General features: G+C 34.1%; 1 protein-coding gene across 2 annotated transcripts in view; it reads right to left on the bottom strand.

Moving 5' to 3' along the window:
- Positions 2,534–18,433, bottom strand: part of CRISPLD1 (cysteine rich secretory protein LCCL domain containing 1) — a 41,725-nt gene continuing 25,825 nt past the window's right edge. For both annotated transcript variants that reach the window (XM_021388464.1, XM_021388465.1), the window contains 6 exons: positions 17,745–17,875; positions 14,452–14,495; positions 14,289–14,361; positions 12,391–12,466; positions 5,869–5,999; positions 2,534–4,021 (listed from right to left, as the gene is read on the bottom strand). In XM_021388464.1, the coding sequence (XP_021244139.1) occupies positions 3,970–4,021; positions 5,869–5,999; positions 12,391–12,466; positions 14,289–14,361; positions 14,452–14,495; positions 17,745–17,875 (507 nt within the window). In that variant the 3' untranslated portion in view covers positions 2,534–3,969. The remainder of the gene's footprint in view (positions 4,022–5,868; positions 6,000–12,390; positions 12,467–14,288; positions 14,362–14,451; positions 14,496–17,744; positions 17,876–18,433) is intronic.

Raw genomic sequence — 18,433 nt, 5'->3', positions numbered from 1 at the left:
TTATGTAAAATTTGAGACTGGGTACTTCATCAGTTAAAAAAACCCCCACAAACTTACATACAAATTATCCTAACCCGTGTTTCAGGCTTAGTTCCAAAAATACTTTATGCATGATTTTTAGATCAGGCTGTCCCCTACACAGAAATGAGACACTGAGAAGTCTGTAAGCTCTCTAATATTCTTCAGTATTCACAAAGTGTAGGAACTGCTTCTCACGGTCCTTAGTTTATGTCTGGCTAGTACTGTGAGCAGTCTTCTGGCATAAATATGGGTCCCAAGTTCCCTAAAACTAAAGTATTCTCATACACTTATCAAAATGGTGAGACTCTCATTAAAGAATGATTTGTTTGTCTCTGACCTCTTTGCTTTCATACTAATTGCTGTTTAGTCATAAAATTAGCCACTCCATCTGGAAGCAATGCAGCACAGCAGAGAGACTACAGCTGATGTGTATTGCTTCATCAGGCAGGTGAACTATACTTGACAAATACTTGATCCCTATCCAAATGATTCATATGGTTTTCTTTTGAAAAGATTGCAAGTTGTAATTGGAAATACTCCACGATCGTAGGATGAGTTTCATAGTATTCTTCTGTACTTGAGATATGCTTTTAAGGGCCTATTGCATTCATTGGTTTGCATTTCTTAATGTTTAACCCTTTCAGGTTCATAAATGGCAGATATCAATGTACTAAAACAGCTTGGGTATTTTGGGGGGAGAGTGGTTTATGTATTTTGGAAGAGGATTATTATGGATCAGTGGTAATTATTCTTGGTAGCTATTCACTGGTGTTTTCTGGGAGGAAGCTAAAATTTTTGAATAGCATGAATTAAGCTTTCTTATTGCTTATGCTTTTTATTTCTTTTAATTTCATACCATCATTTTGTAACTTTCTGATTAACCAAGAAGTTCTTCAGAATTTGAAAACTTACTTTCTCCAGTACTTTTGGATTATGCTGTAACGTGCTCTTACTACTACTAGTTACTCATTCAAATTAGTTGTAACCATCTGGCATATAGTTGCTTTGTTGCAGACAAAAATAAAAATGCCTAGCTCTCACTCTACAACTGTTGGGAAACAGAAACTTATTGACTCATTCTTTGACAGTTCTCAAGAGGCTGAAATTAGCTGGGGATTTCTATTTTAATAGGTTAGAATCACTGCATGCAAAAAAGCAACCGGGCTCCCAAATTTGTGGAACAGATATGAGGAGAGTTACCTCCCTTTCTTCTTTTAACAGTGTTGGAGAGCTGCTCACAGTAACTCACTGGAGGTTGCCCCCAATTTTTTTTCCCACAAAACACACCTGACCCCTTGCACAGGAACTCCCAACAGACACAGATTGCACTTCAAAGATGAGAGAGAGGGCAGAAAGCAGACATGTAGAACAACAACAAAAAAAGACATCAAGAACAACAACAAAACTGTTCAAGAAAACAAATATAGGAAAAAGGCAGAAATTTGGTGTAGCAGCTGCATTTCCATCTAGGCCCCTCTTCACACAAGTAGTGAAAGGAAGGAAGGTGTGGTTATGACTGAAGGCTTGGCTGTGGTATCTCTCCCTCTACCTCAGGCTCTGCTCTACCCAAAGAAAGAGAGGTATGCTATTTGCCTGGTCAGAGAGCAGGGAGCTGATTCACCACCAAGGCTCTGCAGCACCAGTAACTCATGGCAACAAGGTTGCTGCTGGGTTGTATAGCCAAGCTGTAGGAAAGTCTCCTGTCTGTGAGGAAAAGGGCACTGTGTTTGCTTTCACACAGTGTTGTTTCAAATATCTTTACCTGGAGGTCTGCTTCTCCTTAATTTCAGAAATTGTCTTATTCCATTTTATGTTCTGATAACCTCAACTGTTTTTTTTATTTAAAGAATGGTGGTGCAAATCTGCCTCAAGCCTTGGAGTGATTTGGTGCCCCATCACAGTCAAAGTCTACTTGCACTATGGCATCATTTCTGAACAGTGGTTAGTGACGTTACTGCCCAATCTACATAAAGCTTCTTTCAATGCCGCCTCCCCTGCCAACACCACGTTTCGTCTCTCTCATCAGTTAAACAGATTTCCCAACTAGAACTTACTAGGAACATTTCTCACCAGAACCATTTACCAGAAGAGCAAAGGGTTGGATTGAGATGGAGAAAGGTGGCAGCTTTTGGTTTGCTTGTTTGTTTTTATAACATTGGCTTTTGACACAGTTCCCCTTTAAAATGACAAAACAGTCTGCTCCCAAATACCCTGACTAGAACTTGAAAAATGACTGCAAGGCTTATTCAGAGAACTCTGAATGTAATTAACAGAAGTTGTGTGCCTACATTGCCTCTACAACTTTTGAAATTTCAGACTATGTCTACTGCTTGGTTGTACACCTTGAACAATTAGTTGAGTAGAAGAAGTAAACTGTGTGTGGTTTTTCTTCTTGAGGCAGGGGAAACAGTCGAACAATAAAGGCCATCAAATGAATTCTAAGTAAATTATTTTTATTCAAAACAGATTAAAAAATACTAACAAAGCTTGTCTAACTACATGAGGTAGTACATGTAGCAAAACAGAAGGCAGAATATAATATTCTGAAGTATGAAGAATACAAATCAGTTTACAAGTTGAAAGGAAATAAATTCAACAACAGAAACAAAAAATACCAAAAATAAATTTTAACAGCTTTTCAGTCTTAAAGCACAATACACTTTTCATAGAAAGAAACATAGTATCACCATTACATGTTCTTCATATACCATAATATGGTAATATTAATGCACAAGGCTGTTCACCATAAATGAATTTCAAAAAATGGTGAAGCAACAAATGACAATTGTTACAGGGCTCCGCACCACTGTACCTCCTGGCCTGCAGGAATATTTGCCAGGTCATGAGGAATGAGATTGCTATTTTCTTAAAATTTACCCTCATAATTTTGTATAGTGTACGGATACCATGTACAGCTTAAGCCCTCAAGGTTGCAAATAACTATGCACGTGTACAATTCTATGTTTTTTTCTCAAACCCAATTTAGGTAAATTGAATGAGTCACATGGTGAAAGTAAAGCGTATGTATGCAGAACTGCACCGCAGATCTGATGGTTTATGCCTTAATTTCAGGTGACTCCACTTCTCAATATGAAAATTTACTTTTAGATTAAGATCCTTCAAAGTTTAATACATCTCACTCAATATGCCGTTCCAAGGTAAGAGAATATATGTGAAGGACTGGGCCATAGTGAATCGGTACCTTGAACTAAAGAGCTTAGCAGCATCCAATAAACATTTGATTTATTAATGTATTTAAGAAATAGCAAATATGAATGGACCTCTCTTGTAGAAATATTTGTTTAGAGGAAAACATACTAATATGTTTTCTCTATAGGACTTCTCTGTATTTTCTATTTTATTTAAAAATTGTATTTGAACTTGTTATGATTTGTGTGAAAGTTGAAAAACAGTCTAGCTCTTCATTTATGCTTGCATGGCTAATGCTACTGTAAATCATCAAAAAGTTATATATATTTTTATTTTACTTTAAGGCATGATTTGTTATAATGAATTATTGGGATGGCTTCTTTTATGTACATTGGAAATAAAAACTAAGGCCTCCCTAGTTTTAAGGGTACTGTTAGTGGCATATATAAAGCACCATACAATAATATACTCAGATGAAGAAAACACAGAACATTTATGAGCTTTGAAATAGCTGTATAGGAGTAACTGCTAAGAAAATATAGCAATATTTAACACAGGATTCAAAATACTGTTATATATCAATATAGATTTTCAAATGGATTTTTCTCCCATGTTTAAAGATTTTTTCACTAAAATTTATATGTAATTTAAAGTTTTTTGGTGGGAAGCAGTATATATCTTCTGTACAACAATGTTACAGCTTTATACAAATTTTAGCAATGATAAGAAATGGTCTTTAGTATTCTCTTCCAAGTGCTGTGGCTTCACTTGCCTGTTTTTACAGTCTACTTGCTAGATTCAAACGACAGCAAATACTCTGAATGCCTTGCTTCCAGGAGGATTCTGTAAACTGAAACATTAAGAAAAACAAACAAACAAACATTGCTGCTGTTATTTTTAAGATTATGACACTCCAATGATAACTTTTTTGAATAGTTAAATACAGTTCTAGGTTCCTGCAACTCTTCCTGTGACTACATAACTTTTAATATCTAAAATTTTTTTTTAATTTGTAACAAAAATGATAAAAAATTCAGATGACTTTTTCTCCCAATATATTTATTAGAAACAATTCATTACGTATGAATTTCAAGTAATCCTAGATTTTCCTTTGTAATGAGGGATTCTGGATAAAAGAATAAAGCTCTAATGAAGCAAAATGCTAAAGAAAAGTTTATGGGAAAGCATGTATCTTATGTTGACTATTTAAAGAACTATATTCAGATATAACTTGCAGATCCAAGAGATCACTTGCTCATTGATTGTTTATATGCTAAAGGATGTATTGCTAAACAGAACTTATATTTTACAAAAAGGAAATATATTTAAAGTACTGATAGCCAGTAACAGATAAATATCTGGCTTCAAAAGAACAACAATAAAAAATACAATGAAATTTTGTTAGAATAAACATTTTTGTAATGAAAACTAAAATAACTTGTCATATTTAATGGTCTCATTATTTCCCTTCTGCAAAACCTATTTGAGGCACATCTGAGAAAGATGGGGAAATGGAGTGAACATAAAAAAGGGAGCAATTAAATATGTTGTCTCCACTGGCATTGCAGTCTTCATTACAGTTCTTCAGTTTCACAAAAATATTTCATGAGAATGGTCTCCAAAACATTGACCAAGATGGTAAAGTACAGATAATGATTAAATTTGCAATGCTTTTTCTAACTACTTTTCTACTCAGTGAGGGAATTTAGAAGGGGAACAAAAGAGACAATAAAGAAGCATTCTTTCTGAGGGAACTGGAGGATAATCAGGAAAAGGCCAAAGAATATGTTCATGAAATTATTCACGAAGGAAATGAAATACGTATTTCACAAGTTTCTAGGTTTGCTCAGAGGTTTCTGAAAGAAAGGGGCAAGACTGCCTGACAAGTATAATAAAAAATAAGAAAAAATCTTTATCTTTCTCCTATCTCCAGGTTCTTGAAGAAACTTTCTGAGATTTTACAGAGGTAACAATCATTCATAGCTTTACAAGACTGAGAAAGTTTTTCTTAAGGTTATATCTTTTTCTTCCTGTAGCACCTGGAGAGCTCTATCAGCAATTAAATTTGATTTGCAGTGTTCAGCCATGAATTGTCATTATAGAACTTGCTAATATACTGAGTATAATTAAATGGACTTTCACAACACATCTCTGTCTTTCAGAAAAGCTGATAAAAAAAATTAAACCATTAAAAAATAGAAACTACAAACTTTTAAAGATTTCTGTGCATCATTCATGGACCAGGCTCATTGGTTTGATATTGTATAAATCTGTAAAGACCACTTCAGAGTGAATGAACGAACCTGCAGCTAAATGCTAGTACCAGCCTACTGCAGAACCTCTAACTCAGAAAGAATAGATCACTGATATTAATTTTAAAAAATCCCAAAGAAACTAGAGGCATTTTTAATTAAATATTCTGTTGCAACATAACCAGAAAAATAAACAAGAGGGTTATTATTTTTTTTTTCATAAGCAGCTTTTTAGAATAATGATTTATCAGCTTAGAGGAGGCAGGCAGCTCTGGTACCACAGCTTCTCCAAAGTCACCACAGCTGTTACACAAGCTCTGTAAATCACCCATGTTAGCCTAATTGGTTACTAGCTGTGCCCCAGGTACAAACAGACATAATGCAAGACTTTATAATCTTATCAAGGTGAAGGGTAAACAGTAATATTAGAAAATGAGCTCTGTACCTTTCTGAAAATATGCCATTTTGGAAGGAAGCAATGTACACCTTTCTTTTGTCTACTGGCATAACATCAACGTAACCGCCCTGGTTGCGGACTACACCAGCATGTACAGCTGCCCGACAGATGCTGGATATCTAAGAAAGAATGAGGAGAAGATTAGTTTACATTTTTTTTATTTCAAATTTTTTAGAAAAAAAAGAAGAATTTCTAAACCAAATTCTAGGAAATGTAAAATAATTACACTCATTGCATGACTGATTTTATTAATCTTTACAGTACTTAAATCAGTTACATATGGATTAAGCCAATGTATAGGAGTACAGCCACTGTCTCTTCAGCAAAGTTTCACAGCATGACCCAAAAATCATTTATTTCAGCCTATTTCATTTCAAGAAACATAAACATGTTTAAATTCTTGGGCTTTTCACAATGAAAGGCTCTATCTGCCTTCATTTCAGTTGTAGAGAGGTAGTGAAAACCAAACCCATGTCCCATGAATTATTACAAATCAGAAGATTCTGTTTAATCTCCAGTCATAGCCAAACAGTAGAACAGCACAGTAGCAAAGGCACACAGCAGTCGTATGTTTCTAGGAAGAGATGTCCTACTCCAAAAGTAAGAGACAGAGGACAGTAATTCCATCTCCAGCTGAAGAACCTCAAACAGCAGTGAAACATTCCATATTCAAGGGAATATTACAATTTTTCTATCCAGGCATGGGCTAATATTAAAAGCTAATTAGATTAAAGTTATAATGCGAGCATCAAATAGAACAAAGAGATCTAAAATAAGGAATTTTAGACATGATAGTTGATTAATGCCAGGCTAATGACTTTAGATCCCTAATTCTGAGTGAGGAAATAGACTTGGGATGTGAAGTCTCTTCAATTGCTTCAGAAGAAGAATTTTTCTATCACAAACTTTATGCAGGCAAAACTCTCTGTGAAGTTAACAGCAGTTTCTACTGGGTGAAACCTACACTCTCTGGCCACTGATTTTCTCTCATGAATCTATGTAGCACAAATAATATTCACAGAAGGAGAGCTCAGTGACAATCTTGAAAATGTTAACTTAAATAATTGATTTGAACTTGCAGATTACTTATGCAAGCATATTATCACTTTCAACATATTTAAAATCAATAGCCATAACTATGAAGCTTCTTATATAACGCAGAATGAAGGTCCCAGTCTTCTTCAATACACAGTGCTGCAAAGCATAGTTCTAGTTACAGTGAATCTCCACTTAAAACCAAGCTATTTTGTGGAAAAAGAAAAAAATCCTTGCTGCAATAGGCCTCTCCTCAACCAACCTTAAATTTGAAGCCAATATAAATATCAATAGCTGGTCACACAGACCACTGTTCAAACAAGAGATGCATTTCTTCCAGTTGTAACTGGAATAATTTATATCTGTTACTGTAGCTATTTTGTAATCTCAATGCTATACAAAATCAGGAACTTAAAATACTGGTGATTTTCCTACTCTTATTCCAAACACAGACGCTGCCAGCTTCAATGTTATATAGTTTGTCTTTTAATGTTACAGTATTTCTGAGAGTAATGATTTGAAACTGCTTGTGTAGAGAATCTAACAAAGATGCTTTAAAGTTTTTCCCTCCGTACTGCTGGCTGCATTTTTTGAACATGTCAGAAGGGATGTCATTTATGTACTCCTTCAAACTTATCCCCTTCCCAAATCCACCACTTTCATTAGTAGTAGTCAGTTTAGTTTTAGGATTTCAGCATCCTTTATATACTCATAGTATGAAAGTATCTATAGATCAGATTGCTGCTGTGTGATTTCTAATATAGAGGGGGACAAATGGCATCTGCAAATACAAGATTAAAGTCTAAGGAAACAAAAGATGAGATTTACAAGCAATTAACTACAGTGAAGAACTAGAGGAATACTATTAATTACTAGTGCTATAATATAGTAACAAATTTAATTTCAGTTCACATTGGAGATATAAAATAAGCCAGAGGTACAATTGGGTAAAAAAGAGATCATCTTCATAATAGTAACCAATAGACTACACTGTGTATATTATTAGACAGGAAATATTATTCATAATTGCATTTGAAGGTGGTTGAGATACTTACTGTTTCAATATTATTTGGAAGTTTCTGGTCAAGTGAAAAAGAAGGAAAAGGTAAAGGGATGGAGGCTTTTAGAGAAGAGAATGACTACTTGCTGGAAAAAGAGTCAGTGCTAGGGTTGGTCATACACTTGGATACCAAATCACTGAAGAATGGTTAGGCAATATTTTAAAGCTAAAGTCAAGACACTTATACAGGATATGTGAAACAGAAGGGGAGTTGATAAGGTGAACTCAATAAATTATTTTCAGATTAAATTCTAATACTACTTTACAGATGAGCATGGAGCACAAATGTACATACCTTATGAACAATTATGTATTCTCATATGAATGCAAATGAATAAATGCATAAGGTTTTTATAATTTTTGAAGTATTATCTGTTTTGAGTTTTCAATAACTTTTCATTGGTTTGGTGTTCTTCATCTAAACTAGATTCCAGTATTGATGCCATAAAATTTTCTACTCAATAATATTACATCCTCATCACATTACTTAGAGATGTATGGTAACTTATTAAAGTAACTTTAGCAGAATAGGATTTCACAACTTAATCAAAAATTCAGCGCATTATTGGTAATTTCACATTAGCAGACATAACAATTTCTGGAAAACTTCAGGGGTTTGGGTTTTTTCTTCAATTTTCATGAATTCACTCTGAAGGATATATAAGGCAGAATTCTAAGTTACCATATTAATAAATTTAAGATAATATAAACATTTCATAGAGCATATGACCTGGCTGTATTCTGAACCCTCTGACATTCATTAATATTTAAACAGCTCATAGAATCTGAACGCCAAGCTGCTTATTTTCCTTCTTCAATTCCTCAGCAAATTACCAAGTATCTAACACAGACTAGGAGTACTCTGCAAAGGCATTTTAACCATAAGCCTGTCTCCCTTGCCATTGAAGGGCTATAGGACTACTTAATAGTGGTTTTGTATTACAGTGTTTCAATTTTACTACAGTAGAGAGTTACTAATATTTTTTGCACAAGAGTTAGGGAAATATTTCCGTATATGGTTACTGAAAAAAAAAAAATATTGTCCAGATCCACAGATGGTCTGAACTGATAAAACACCATCAAATTCTTCAGATAAAAGACCTTTGCTAATCTGTAGCCACCAAAATTAGGCTCACTTTTTTTTTGTAGAATTACTCAATCAACACTCATAATGAAGAGTTATAACTAGTAAAGAGTCTTTGGGAAAATGCTTCCTACTGTGAAAACGACAGGATAAATATAAGTAATGTAATATAAAACTTAATGTCTTCAGAAATTCTTACAATAATTTTTTTGCAAAAAATCTACAAGTAGAATTTTTAATTTAACTACTATAGCTACTTCAAAAGGCCTCTCTTCTTTTGTGTAAAAAGATTTCACAGAATTGCAGGGGTTGGAAGGGACCCTTGTTAGTTATTATTATTTGTTATCTTGGTACCTTGACAATCCAAGAGTTAAGAGTAACAGCAAAAGACAAACTTTGTATAGGCAGGTCTTGCAACATTATCTCCAACAGAGTTTGGACAATCACATTAAACCTGATATAATTTAGTTATTGAGAAAGTTTTTATTTTACTTCACAAATGAAGTCAATTGAAAAGTGCTTTAAAAACACAGACACTGTTAAAATGCTTGCTGACGTGACATGACTCTGAAATATCAGGAATAAAATTCAAAAAGTTTTAGACAAAATGGATTAACCGAACTTGAAAGGTGGAAGCAACTTCTCAGCACAAGAAAGTAGGAAACTTTCTTTTTACCCTGCCTCCCAACATGGAAAGAATTGCCATGTAGAAATTCATAGCAGAAGGACCTCACAAGGCACAAAGGTGTTTGAGCCATGTGAAGAATGAGTAATTTGTACTTCTGTTTGTGGAGAACAACACATACTCCAGGATTTTTTTTACACTGTAACAGCTCTTTTCAGAAGAGAATCGTATTGTACCACAGACATAGAATAAGAGATACTTTTGTTTTAAAGAACTTACAATCTACCTCAAGATAAGAGAAACAAATGGAAGGTACCAAAAGTAGAGTGCTTAGAACACAAAGGGATTAGTATTAGGTGAAAACTCCATCCACAACTAAGTTTATAGACGTTGACTATATGAACTGCAGTTGTAATTCATCTGTCACAGACAAAGTGACAATAGTTAGTAGACTGGAAGAACGGAGGATGAAATAATGGATGGATTTGCTTTAGTTATATTAGGCACAGTCATTACAATATCAAAGCTATAAAGGATGGGAGAAATAAAAGAATAAAAGTTCTGTGTGGCACTACTGACAAATCAGAGAACAATCCCTCTCAGGAACAGGGGAAAAAGGAGTAGCTGTAAAACACTACATGAATATAAGAATGTGTATATGATCAAACTGAAAATAGAAATGATTAAATAATGATTAAATTCTCATCAATACTACCAAAATCATTTTCTAAATGCATATTTTTGAAATGACATTTGTTAATTACTTGTTTTTAAAGAATATTTATATAAGCAAATTCTTCAACATCTACTGAATGCAAGTGGCCTAAGCACTAGTGCAAATAAATAGTCGTGCATATATGAGTATGTACATACATTCTCATATGTGGGAGGAAAAAGAATTTGCGGGAACATCACAAAAAAAAATATTGGTTTTCTGGAATTAACCAAGAAGATCTCTGACTGCAATTAGAAATACATTTACTATGACAAGTGCAGAAATGAATTCCCTGTATCTATGGACAAATCTGTGAATACATGAAAATCTGAAAAAGAGGACACACTTGTTAGATGTTCTCTATAAATATTTAATGTGAATCTAGTTCAGTCACAAGTGTAGTGTACAAAATACACAATCATATTAGATAGTAAGAATTTCATTTAAAAGCATCTTAGCTTTAAAATACTTTAAATTATAGCAACAAAAAAAACCTGCAGAAGATCATATAATGACAATACTATCAATAGAAACATCTGTACAAATATAGGTAGGATGCATCTGTCTACATCTGAGCTGAGTGCCTTTGGAACCTTCTGTAGGAAATGCAGAAGAATAGACATCTCTACTAGGTTATTCATCTCACACAGAAATAGACACTCAGAAAAGGTCAAATGAATTCTCCACTGCAGTTATCTATTTATCTTCTTTACCACTACTGCTGCAAACTGCTGTAAAATAACCTAGAGGTGCAGCTTCAGTGATTATATCTACTCTAGCAACACCTGAGGTTGGTTAAAAGACTCCCATTGCTGGCTTCTTACCTGTATTTATGTACATTTTTTCCCTAAAAACAGTATGGCCGTACACATTTCTATACAATGGAGACGAATAATGAGAAAGTACATCTAAAATATCATTGAAACACAATTCCGTAATACTAATAAAAGCCATCTAGGATTTTTCCAGCCAAAATAAACTTATACTTTAAGATGTCCTCTTGTATAAGTTAAACTGAAAGGGGTCTTCCTTCTCTCACAACAAAGCCTCATCTATCTCATTGGGAAAATTTGACTGCAACCTCAAAACTGAAAGAAAATTGTCTTCCACAAAATGAACCATCAATTAATCTATTTTCGCTCCCCTCTTAAGCACATTAAGGACCAAGTTGCACGTGCATAAATCAATGTTATTTGCTAAACTGGAAGGGCTTCTCAAACAGGTAACACTTTCATCAGCAAGTACAAGTGTTTTCAGGATAGGGACTCAAGTTACACAAGTAACCCAGCTGGCTGCAGTAGTACTCCTTGTGACAGCTAAAAGACAGTGAACTGCTCTCTCTGCCTCTCCATCCTGGCTTCTCCATAGAGGGATGAGAAAGGTGGTGCATGAAAAAGAATATTCATTTAGTTCTGGCTTGGGAACTAAACACGATGTACAGAAGACATGGCAGAGAAAACTGGTGACTAGGAAACAGGACAGAAAAGAATGCAATATAAGTCTCTTAAAATAATATAACATGAGATACTTTATACAAATATATCATAATCCTTCTGCAAATATTTAGCTATCAGCACAGATAAGAAATATCCAAAACAATAATAGTGTGGACATTTATTTTCAGAGTAATTTTGGTTAATTAGACAAAAAATATGGTTGCCTTATGGTCTAAAGGGCAAGGATTTAAAGGAGCATACTTTGTCAGTGCTAAACAAATCAATGGGAATTTAGATCAAAACTTGAAAACATGGTTCCACAAACTTCTGAAGCCTACTCTGAGTTTTTAATAAAATTTCCATTTAATCACTGGAGTATTTAAAGAAAAAGAACTTCTGAATGGACTGCTAAGTACACCTTTTTATGATATTAAGTGTAAAAAATTAGCATGTGGAGGAAAATTAATATTTATCTATTAGCATTATCTTTACACTATAGCTTTTCACAGGACTTTATGTTTCATTACATAATGCAATATAAACTACAGTACTTACATCACAATAAATTCGTGTTCCAATTACACGAGCATAGTGTGGATTTGCCTGCATACAGTTGTGAGGACAATACACTCTGGAATATTGAAAATAAAGCACAGTCAATTAGGAAGAATGATAAAAGTGTACTACTATAACATGTTCAATAGCAGCACTAGTGAGTATTGATCAGTTTGATGGTGCATACACAAAGGTCCATACTGATGCTAAAAGGCTAACAGTTTTGAGATTTTGATAATACTGATTGAAAAGGATTCCTAAAGTAACCTGTGGTTCATAATAAAGTGCATGAAAACATACTTCAAAGCTCTGGTCTTCTTGTTCACTTTGGATAAGTTTACGATCTTGTCATTTGACATATTGGAGCCCAGTAATAAAGCCAGTGTATTATTATTGCTTCTACAGTATCCTATCTAAATCGTACAGCTGCGTATCTTCTCAGGAGATGAATATTTGAATGAAGGCCTGCTATAGTGTTAATGCCACAAGAAATTTAGCAATTAATGAGGGTGAACACTTAAAATCTGTGGATAAAATAGAAAATTCTGGAAGGTAATGAGATTCCTAGCTGATTCCAGGGGATCAGATGCTATCCATGCCCTTGTTGATATTTGACATGTCACAGCCCTTGGCATGCTATTATCAGTATTATCAGACGGATCACCAAAATAAGCTGATGCAGCTGTGAGAGAGATTTTTGTCTAAAGGAAGCAAGATGTCAAAGAATCCTTTGAAGACTTCCTGATTTATGGGTAGGGCATGAGGAAAAAACAAGGTTGCACAATCAGTGCCATAGACGATCACACTTTCAGAACTATGTTAAGCACGTATACAGATTCTTCTGTCTATCACCGCTGTTGAGAACTTCCTGAAGTTGATACTTCACAATTAATTAGTCATTTTTGTGTTATTTTTATTTCTATTTTTTTTAATGACAGACACTATTTTTCCTCTTAAGGTAGTTTCAGTTTTTGATTACGAAAAAAAATAAAGGTAGAAGTATGAGATTTTATCTGTCCATTCCTGCATTCCACTCCTTTACTTACTTCTCCACATCCTCCAGCTAAAAAGCCAGGAGTCATCGCCAAACACCAAACAAGTCCACGGACCCAAGTGCTACATGAAGGGATGTTTTCCTAGCAGTTCTGGCTTTGTACTTGCTTCCTGTACTGGCGGTAGGACTGCTGTGAAAGTACTCCTGTGGATATCTCGGGCTTAGCTTGCGGTAAATCATGCTACAGTGTATTTACCTTTGACTCATCTATGGTTTTAAGAACTGTTACCGATTTCCTTCCTCAAAATATTGAGGCACCGGCTTCTACCGATGAGGTAAAACATAGGCTTCAAAGAAAAGGAGCATATGTTTGACTGAAAGGTGTTAACTGACCTGCAGACCACACCTTACCTTAAAAATATATACCTCAATATTTTGCAAATATATTTGCTCACTGTATCCGCCAAGACTCCAAAAAAATTGATTACTTCTTTTACAAATATCTGCATCAGTTCCTTTCAATTGATGTCTTCCAAGCAAATACATTGAAATAACGTATGTTTTGCTCAAGATGCATAGATTTAATAATGAACAATGGAAAAGAAAAATAGATTTCCCTTTGCAATCTTTAGTCTAACAAAAAATTTACAAAGATTTGATTGGAGACAAAAGAAAGATCTCAACAGGCAAAAGAAAGTGAAATTCTCCTTATGAAAAGAGCCAACAGATTATCTTCACCTACCCTACCATTTATTTAGACCAAAGACTAAAATACCAGAAAAATACTTCTGCCTTCACATTTACAGCTACTGCTGTCACCTTTGTTAATGTGAACTCTAGATTATCAGTATCTGACAGAAAATATGCAGCATTTTGTGCTAATAAAAGATTCAAAGAATTTTACCTTGGACAGTGTGAAGCTGGTTTTTGAAATGGGCACAGTTGTTCCACTGTTGTTTCACAGGTGATAGCTTGAACTGGAAAAAGTAAAACAGAAACCAATAAGTTTGTGCTATTTAGAAAATCATAGTTTAAAATAACTGAGTTTATAAAAGATAAATGCTAACCTGTTACTTTAGAGACTGTGAAGGAGTTAGCAGATTGGTATTTTCTGAAGAAGATACAACAGAAATAGTCAGTAAATAACATCTCTTAATGTTTCCAGTCTTCTATGTCTTTTTAGTTAGGAGAATTTTCATTCATAAATCTAAAAATAAACTTAATACATTGTCCTCAGTCAATTTTTACTCATTAAACCCACCCTACCCAAATGTGAATCTATTTATTACAGTGGCACATTTACTTACTACTCTCAGTAAATCTAATTGGAAACTAGGAATGCATGTTAAACTCTTTCAGTAATTTAGTTTGCTAAGAGACTATGTGTGCTAACAGCAAATTATGCAAACTCTTTGTCCCTCAAAATCTAGTAAACAAAAACTATAGCTGAGGATTTCTCAGAAACACTCATCTACTAGAAGGGATCATTCACTTCCCCCCAAAGATCCATTCCTACAAAAAGCTCCAAGCCTGAAAAAAGTTTCTCCTGGCAGCTTTTTTGAAAAATATCAATAAATTTTACTTTTGGATCTTGAATCTGTGTTAAATTATCACCAGTAAAACTATAAGCTCAGTTTACTACAAAAAAAAAGTTGTTTGTTTTTTTTCAGTACTACCAGATGTATCCATTTCCCACTGTTAAATAAAATCAGGTATATACATTCTGTATATATTATATATATAAATTAGAATTGCTGAACAATTCTGCTTCACACCTCTTTCATTTTAGCCCAGTTTCTTTTATTCTAATATTTCCCATGTGCAACAAAAAAAGCTGATAATGTTTTTGGCATCTATAAAATAATTTATTAAAAAATAAAATAATTAAGGGAATGGTTCCCTACTCGCCTTGGAAGCAAATTCCTCCTGTGTGACCTATAGCACTGCAATTTCTATTTGAAAACTGTTTGCTTGGGTTGGTTCACATAGTTGCATGGCCCACCAATTCCATATTTGTTCCTCTACTGCCTTTCAATTTGTTTTCACTAAGTTACCTCATACTTTGGTTGCCCTAGCATTGCCAAACACTGATATAGGGAACAGTTGACTGTATTCTTTTGTTGATTAACTTGTAGAAATATGGTTTAAAATGTTAGCCTATACTCTGATAATAGAACAGCTGGATAAAAAACAACTGTATTAGCAATCCTGAATATAAATCAAAGAAGAAGACTGGGAAGTTTGCTGTATGTTATACTGAAATTTCTTTTTCTAAGTTTTGGAATATGCACTAGGAGTGAAATTGTCTCCACTTCATATATTCATTGAATAGATGTGTAGCCATGCAAGAATCCATCTAGAGACACTGGTGAGAGACAGATAGCTGCAAGGTCTCCCTAGTCTTTTTGTTTGAAGGTTTCGTCCATTAACACTAGAGAAAGCCTAGTCAGGTAGTAAATAGGCACCTTAAAAAACTCTGAGAAATCAACTAATACAGAATTTGCAGCATAGCCTCGTAGAAGGGACATTTACTAGATGTGAAACTTCGGCAAATCTTCTTTATTTATCCCAAAGACACCAATTTAGGAACTGACTTACTGTGCTGATGCCGGGTCACAATATTTTATAAATTCCCTCTAAAGTGTGAAGTCATAAACAGTGTAGGACATTAATGAAGAATTATGTCATCTATACACATATACAGCAGCAGAAATTTCATGAAATATACGTATAGAGAGGAAGGTATAGTATTGGTCCTCTAACAGTATTTAATCCATAAGGCCTCTAATACATTTTTCCCAAAATGCGAATAATAAAAAAACAAAAACAAATTAGCCATTACTGTTCAGATGCAATACAACTTATATGTGCCCTTAGAAAACAAAACTGAGAATTAGTACCTCACTTCTGTGTTCTAATTCTCAGAGGATAAGTGCCAATTGCATAGACTGGTCTTCTTACGATTTTGTCTCAGATGACACAGAAACACAGACATCTCAAGTGATAGGAAATCTACTCCTTCCACTTTGAAAATTTTCTGAAATTTAATTACCACTACATTTGTGAGAGAGCTGAGTCCAAAAGCAATATGGATTTGAGGGTTGGAACTAGCTGATCTTTAATTTCCCTTCCAGTCCAAGCCATTCTGTGATCCTATGATCTGTTTATCTCTTTGTCTCAAAACATTTAATGAAGAGATAATTATCTATATCTTCCTTTTAAGGATCAAACTCAGATCATTTGACGACCAAAGAAACAGTTTAATGTCAGTGTCTGAAGTGCTATCTAGGTAGCCCAAATTCTAGGCCACTGAACTTCGTCTATCTGGACAGTGTTTCTCTCTATTCTGGATTATGTAAATCTGTTGAAAAGAGAAATTATGTCAGATTCTACAGCATGTGGAATTGGTTAGCATAGCACATAGGCAGAGCACAGCTTCTAATGGTTACACTAAGCTCATACACAAAATAAATACATCTTTTAGCAAAATGCTGTTTTCTTTCAGTTTGATATTACTCGTACATGCTTACACATACAGTACTATTACACATACACTAACTACATATAGTAATGTACAATTCTCCAGAATACATTAAGATGTAGAGTAGTGTAGATTCCAGATACTATTAGTATCTTAGATTCCAGCATACTAACGTTGATGCTGTTCTAGCAATGGATGATTATGCATTATATACTCCAGTTTTATATAGTACTTTTCTCATTTTACTTTCAGCATGTCAGGGAGTATCTGGATTTATATGTCCGTCTCAGGACAAGCACCTGAACAGTGTAGTTCATGTCCAAATGAAGTTTCCACTGCACACAGTATCATCCCATCATTGGCCAATGCAGATAGTGAGCAAAGTATTTGTGCAAAATATCACTGAATTGTAATGAAACTATCAGAAATATAAGAAGAGATGCATTTTTGCTTGGTTCAGTTGTTTCTATGCACAGAACAAGATGACCACTTCTAAATACAAGCTTGGACAATTTTTGCCTTGTTAGCTATCATACATTACTGTGTAAATGGGCCAACAGTGGATAAAATACCAGCTTTGTCCAAAACATTTAAAGCAATCTACTTTAGTTCAGTATGTAATATTTTTCTGCAGTAAGTCTATACAGTTACAAATGAATTAATTATTCTGTCACTTTTCTATACACCATTAAACACTGGCTAAAGTTTCAAAATGGATATAATACCTATGTATCCACATACACTTTTATAGAATTTTCATTTTTTTATGATAAAAGTATGAGCAAAATACTACTACTGTTACACAGTTTGTATGAAATAACAACAACAACAAAAACAAATGAAAACTGTTCCACACATCTTAACTTTAAGGAAGCTTACCCAATTGACTGAATGCCATTTCTGTAAGATTTGATGAAGTAATTTTTTCTTCCTTGCCTAGTGACATCAACCCAACCACCTTCGTTGTCTAGGATTCCATAATGTATTGCAGCTTTACAAATACTGGATTGCTGAAAAACAGAGTGTGAAAAGCAAGTCCATGTCAGAGAATGACACTACTTTCCATTGTAATTTAATTCAGTTTTTAATTACGTCATTAAAAACTTGGAAGACAGTCTATTAAGTTTGAAGTGGTCTACGCAGATATTATTTCAAATGAAGAAAATATCACTTCGCTTTATTCAGAGAGAAAATATACTCATTTACAATGTATTTGTTCACAGTAGCTCTTTTTTCCTATACTGTTTTTCAGTTATACATAATAAATCATACAGCAAGATATTAAGCTTACAAAAGTAGATCTGTCTTACTGAAGTAACTTGTGCCCACAAATTGCTATATTTGTCCTGAATTTGCATCTTCACAAATTTGCACCCAAACATTTGGGCATGCAAATTTTCATTCTGTTCATGTATGAAGTACAGATGGACAGTAAGTGCAGAATAGAGGTGCTAACATCGTCTGATGCTATTTTAAACATTTGATGTAGGCTTTTATTTACACTGAACACTGTTTTCTTCAAAATCCATTCTTAATACAATTTTAACAAGCATTCCAGAAAAAAAAAT

Source organism: Numida meleagris, chromosome 2 (genome assembly GCF_002078875.1).
Source record: "Numida meleagris isolate 19003 breed g44 Domestic line chromosome 2, NumMel1.0, whole genome shotgun sequence".
Taxonomy (NCBI): Eukaryota; Metazoa; Chordata; class Aves; order Galliformes; family Numididae; genus Numida; species Numida meleagris.
Note: the sequence above shows the minus strand (reverse complement) of the source record. Positions and strands in the feature narration are given on the sequence as shown.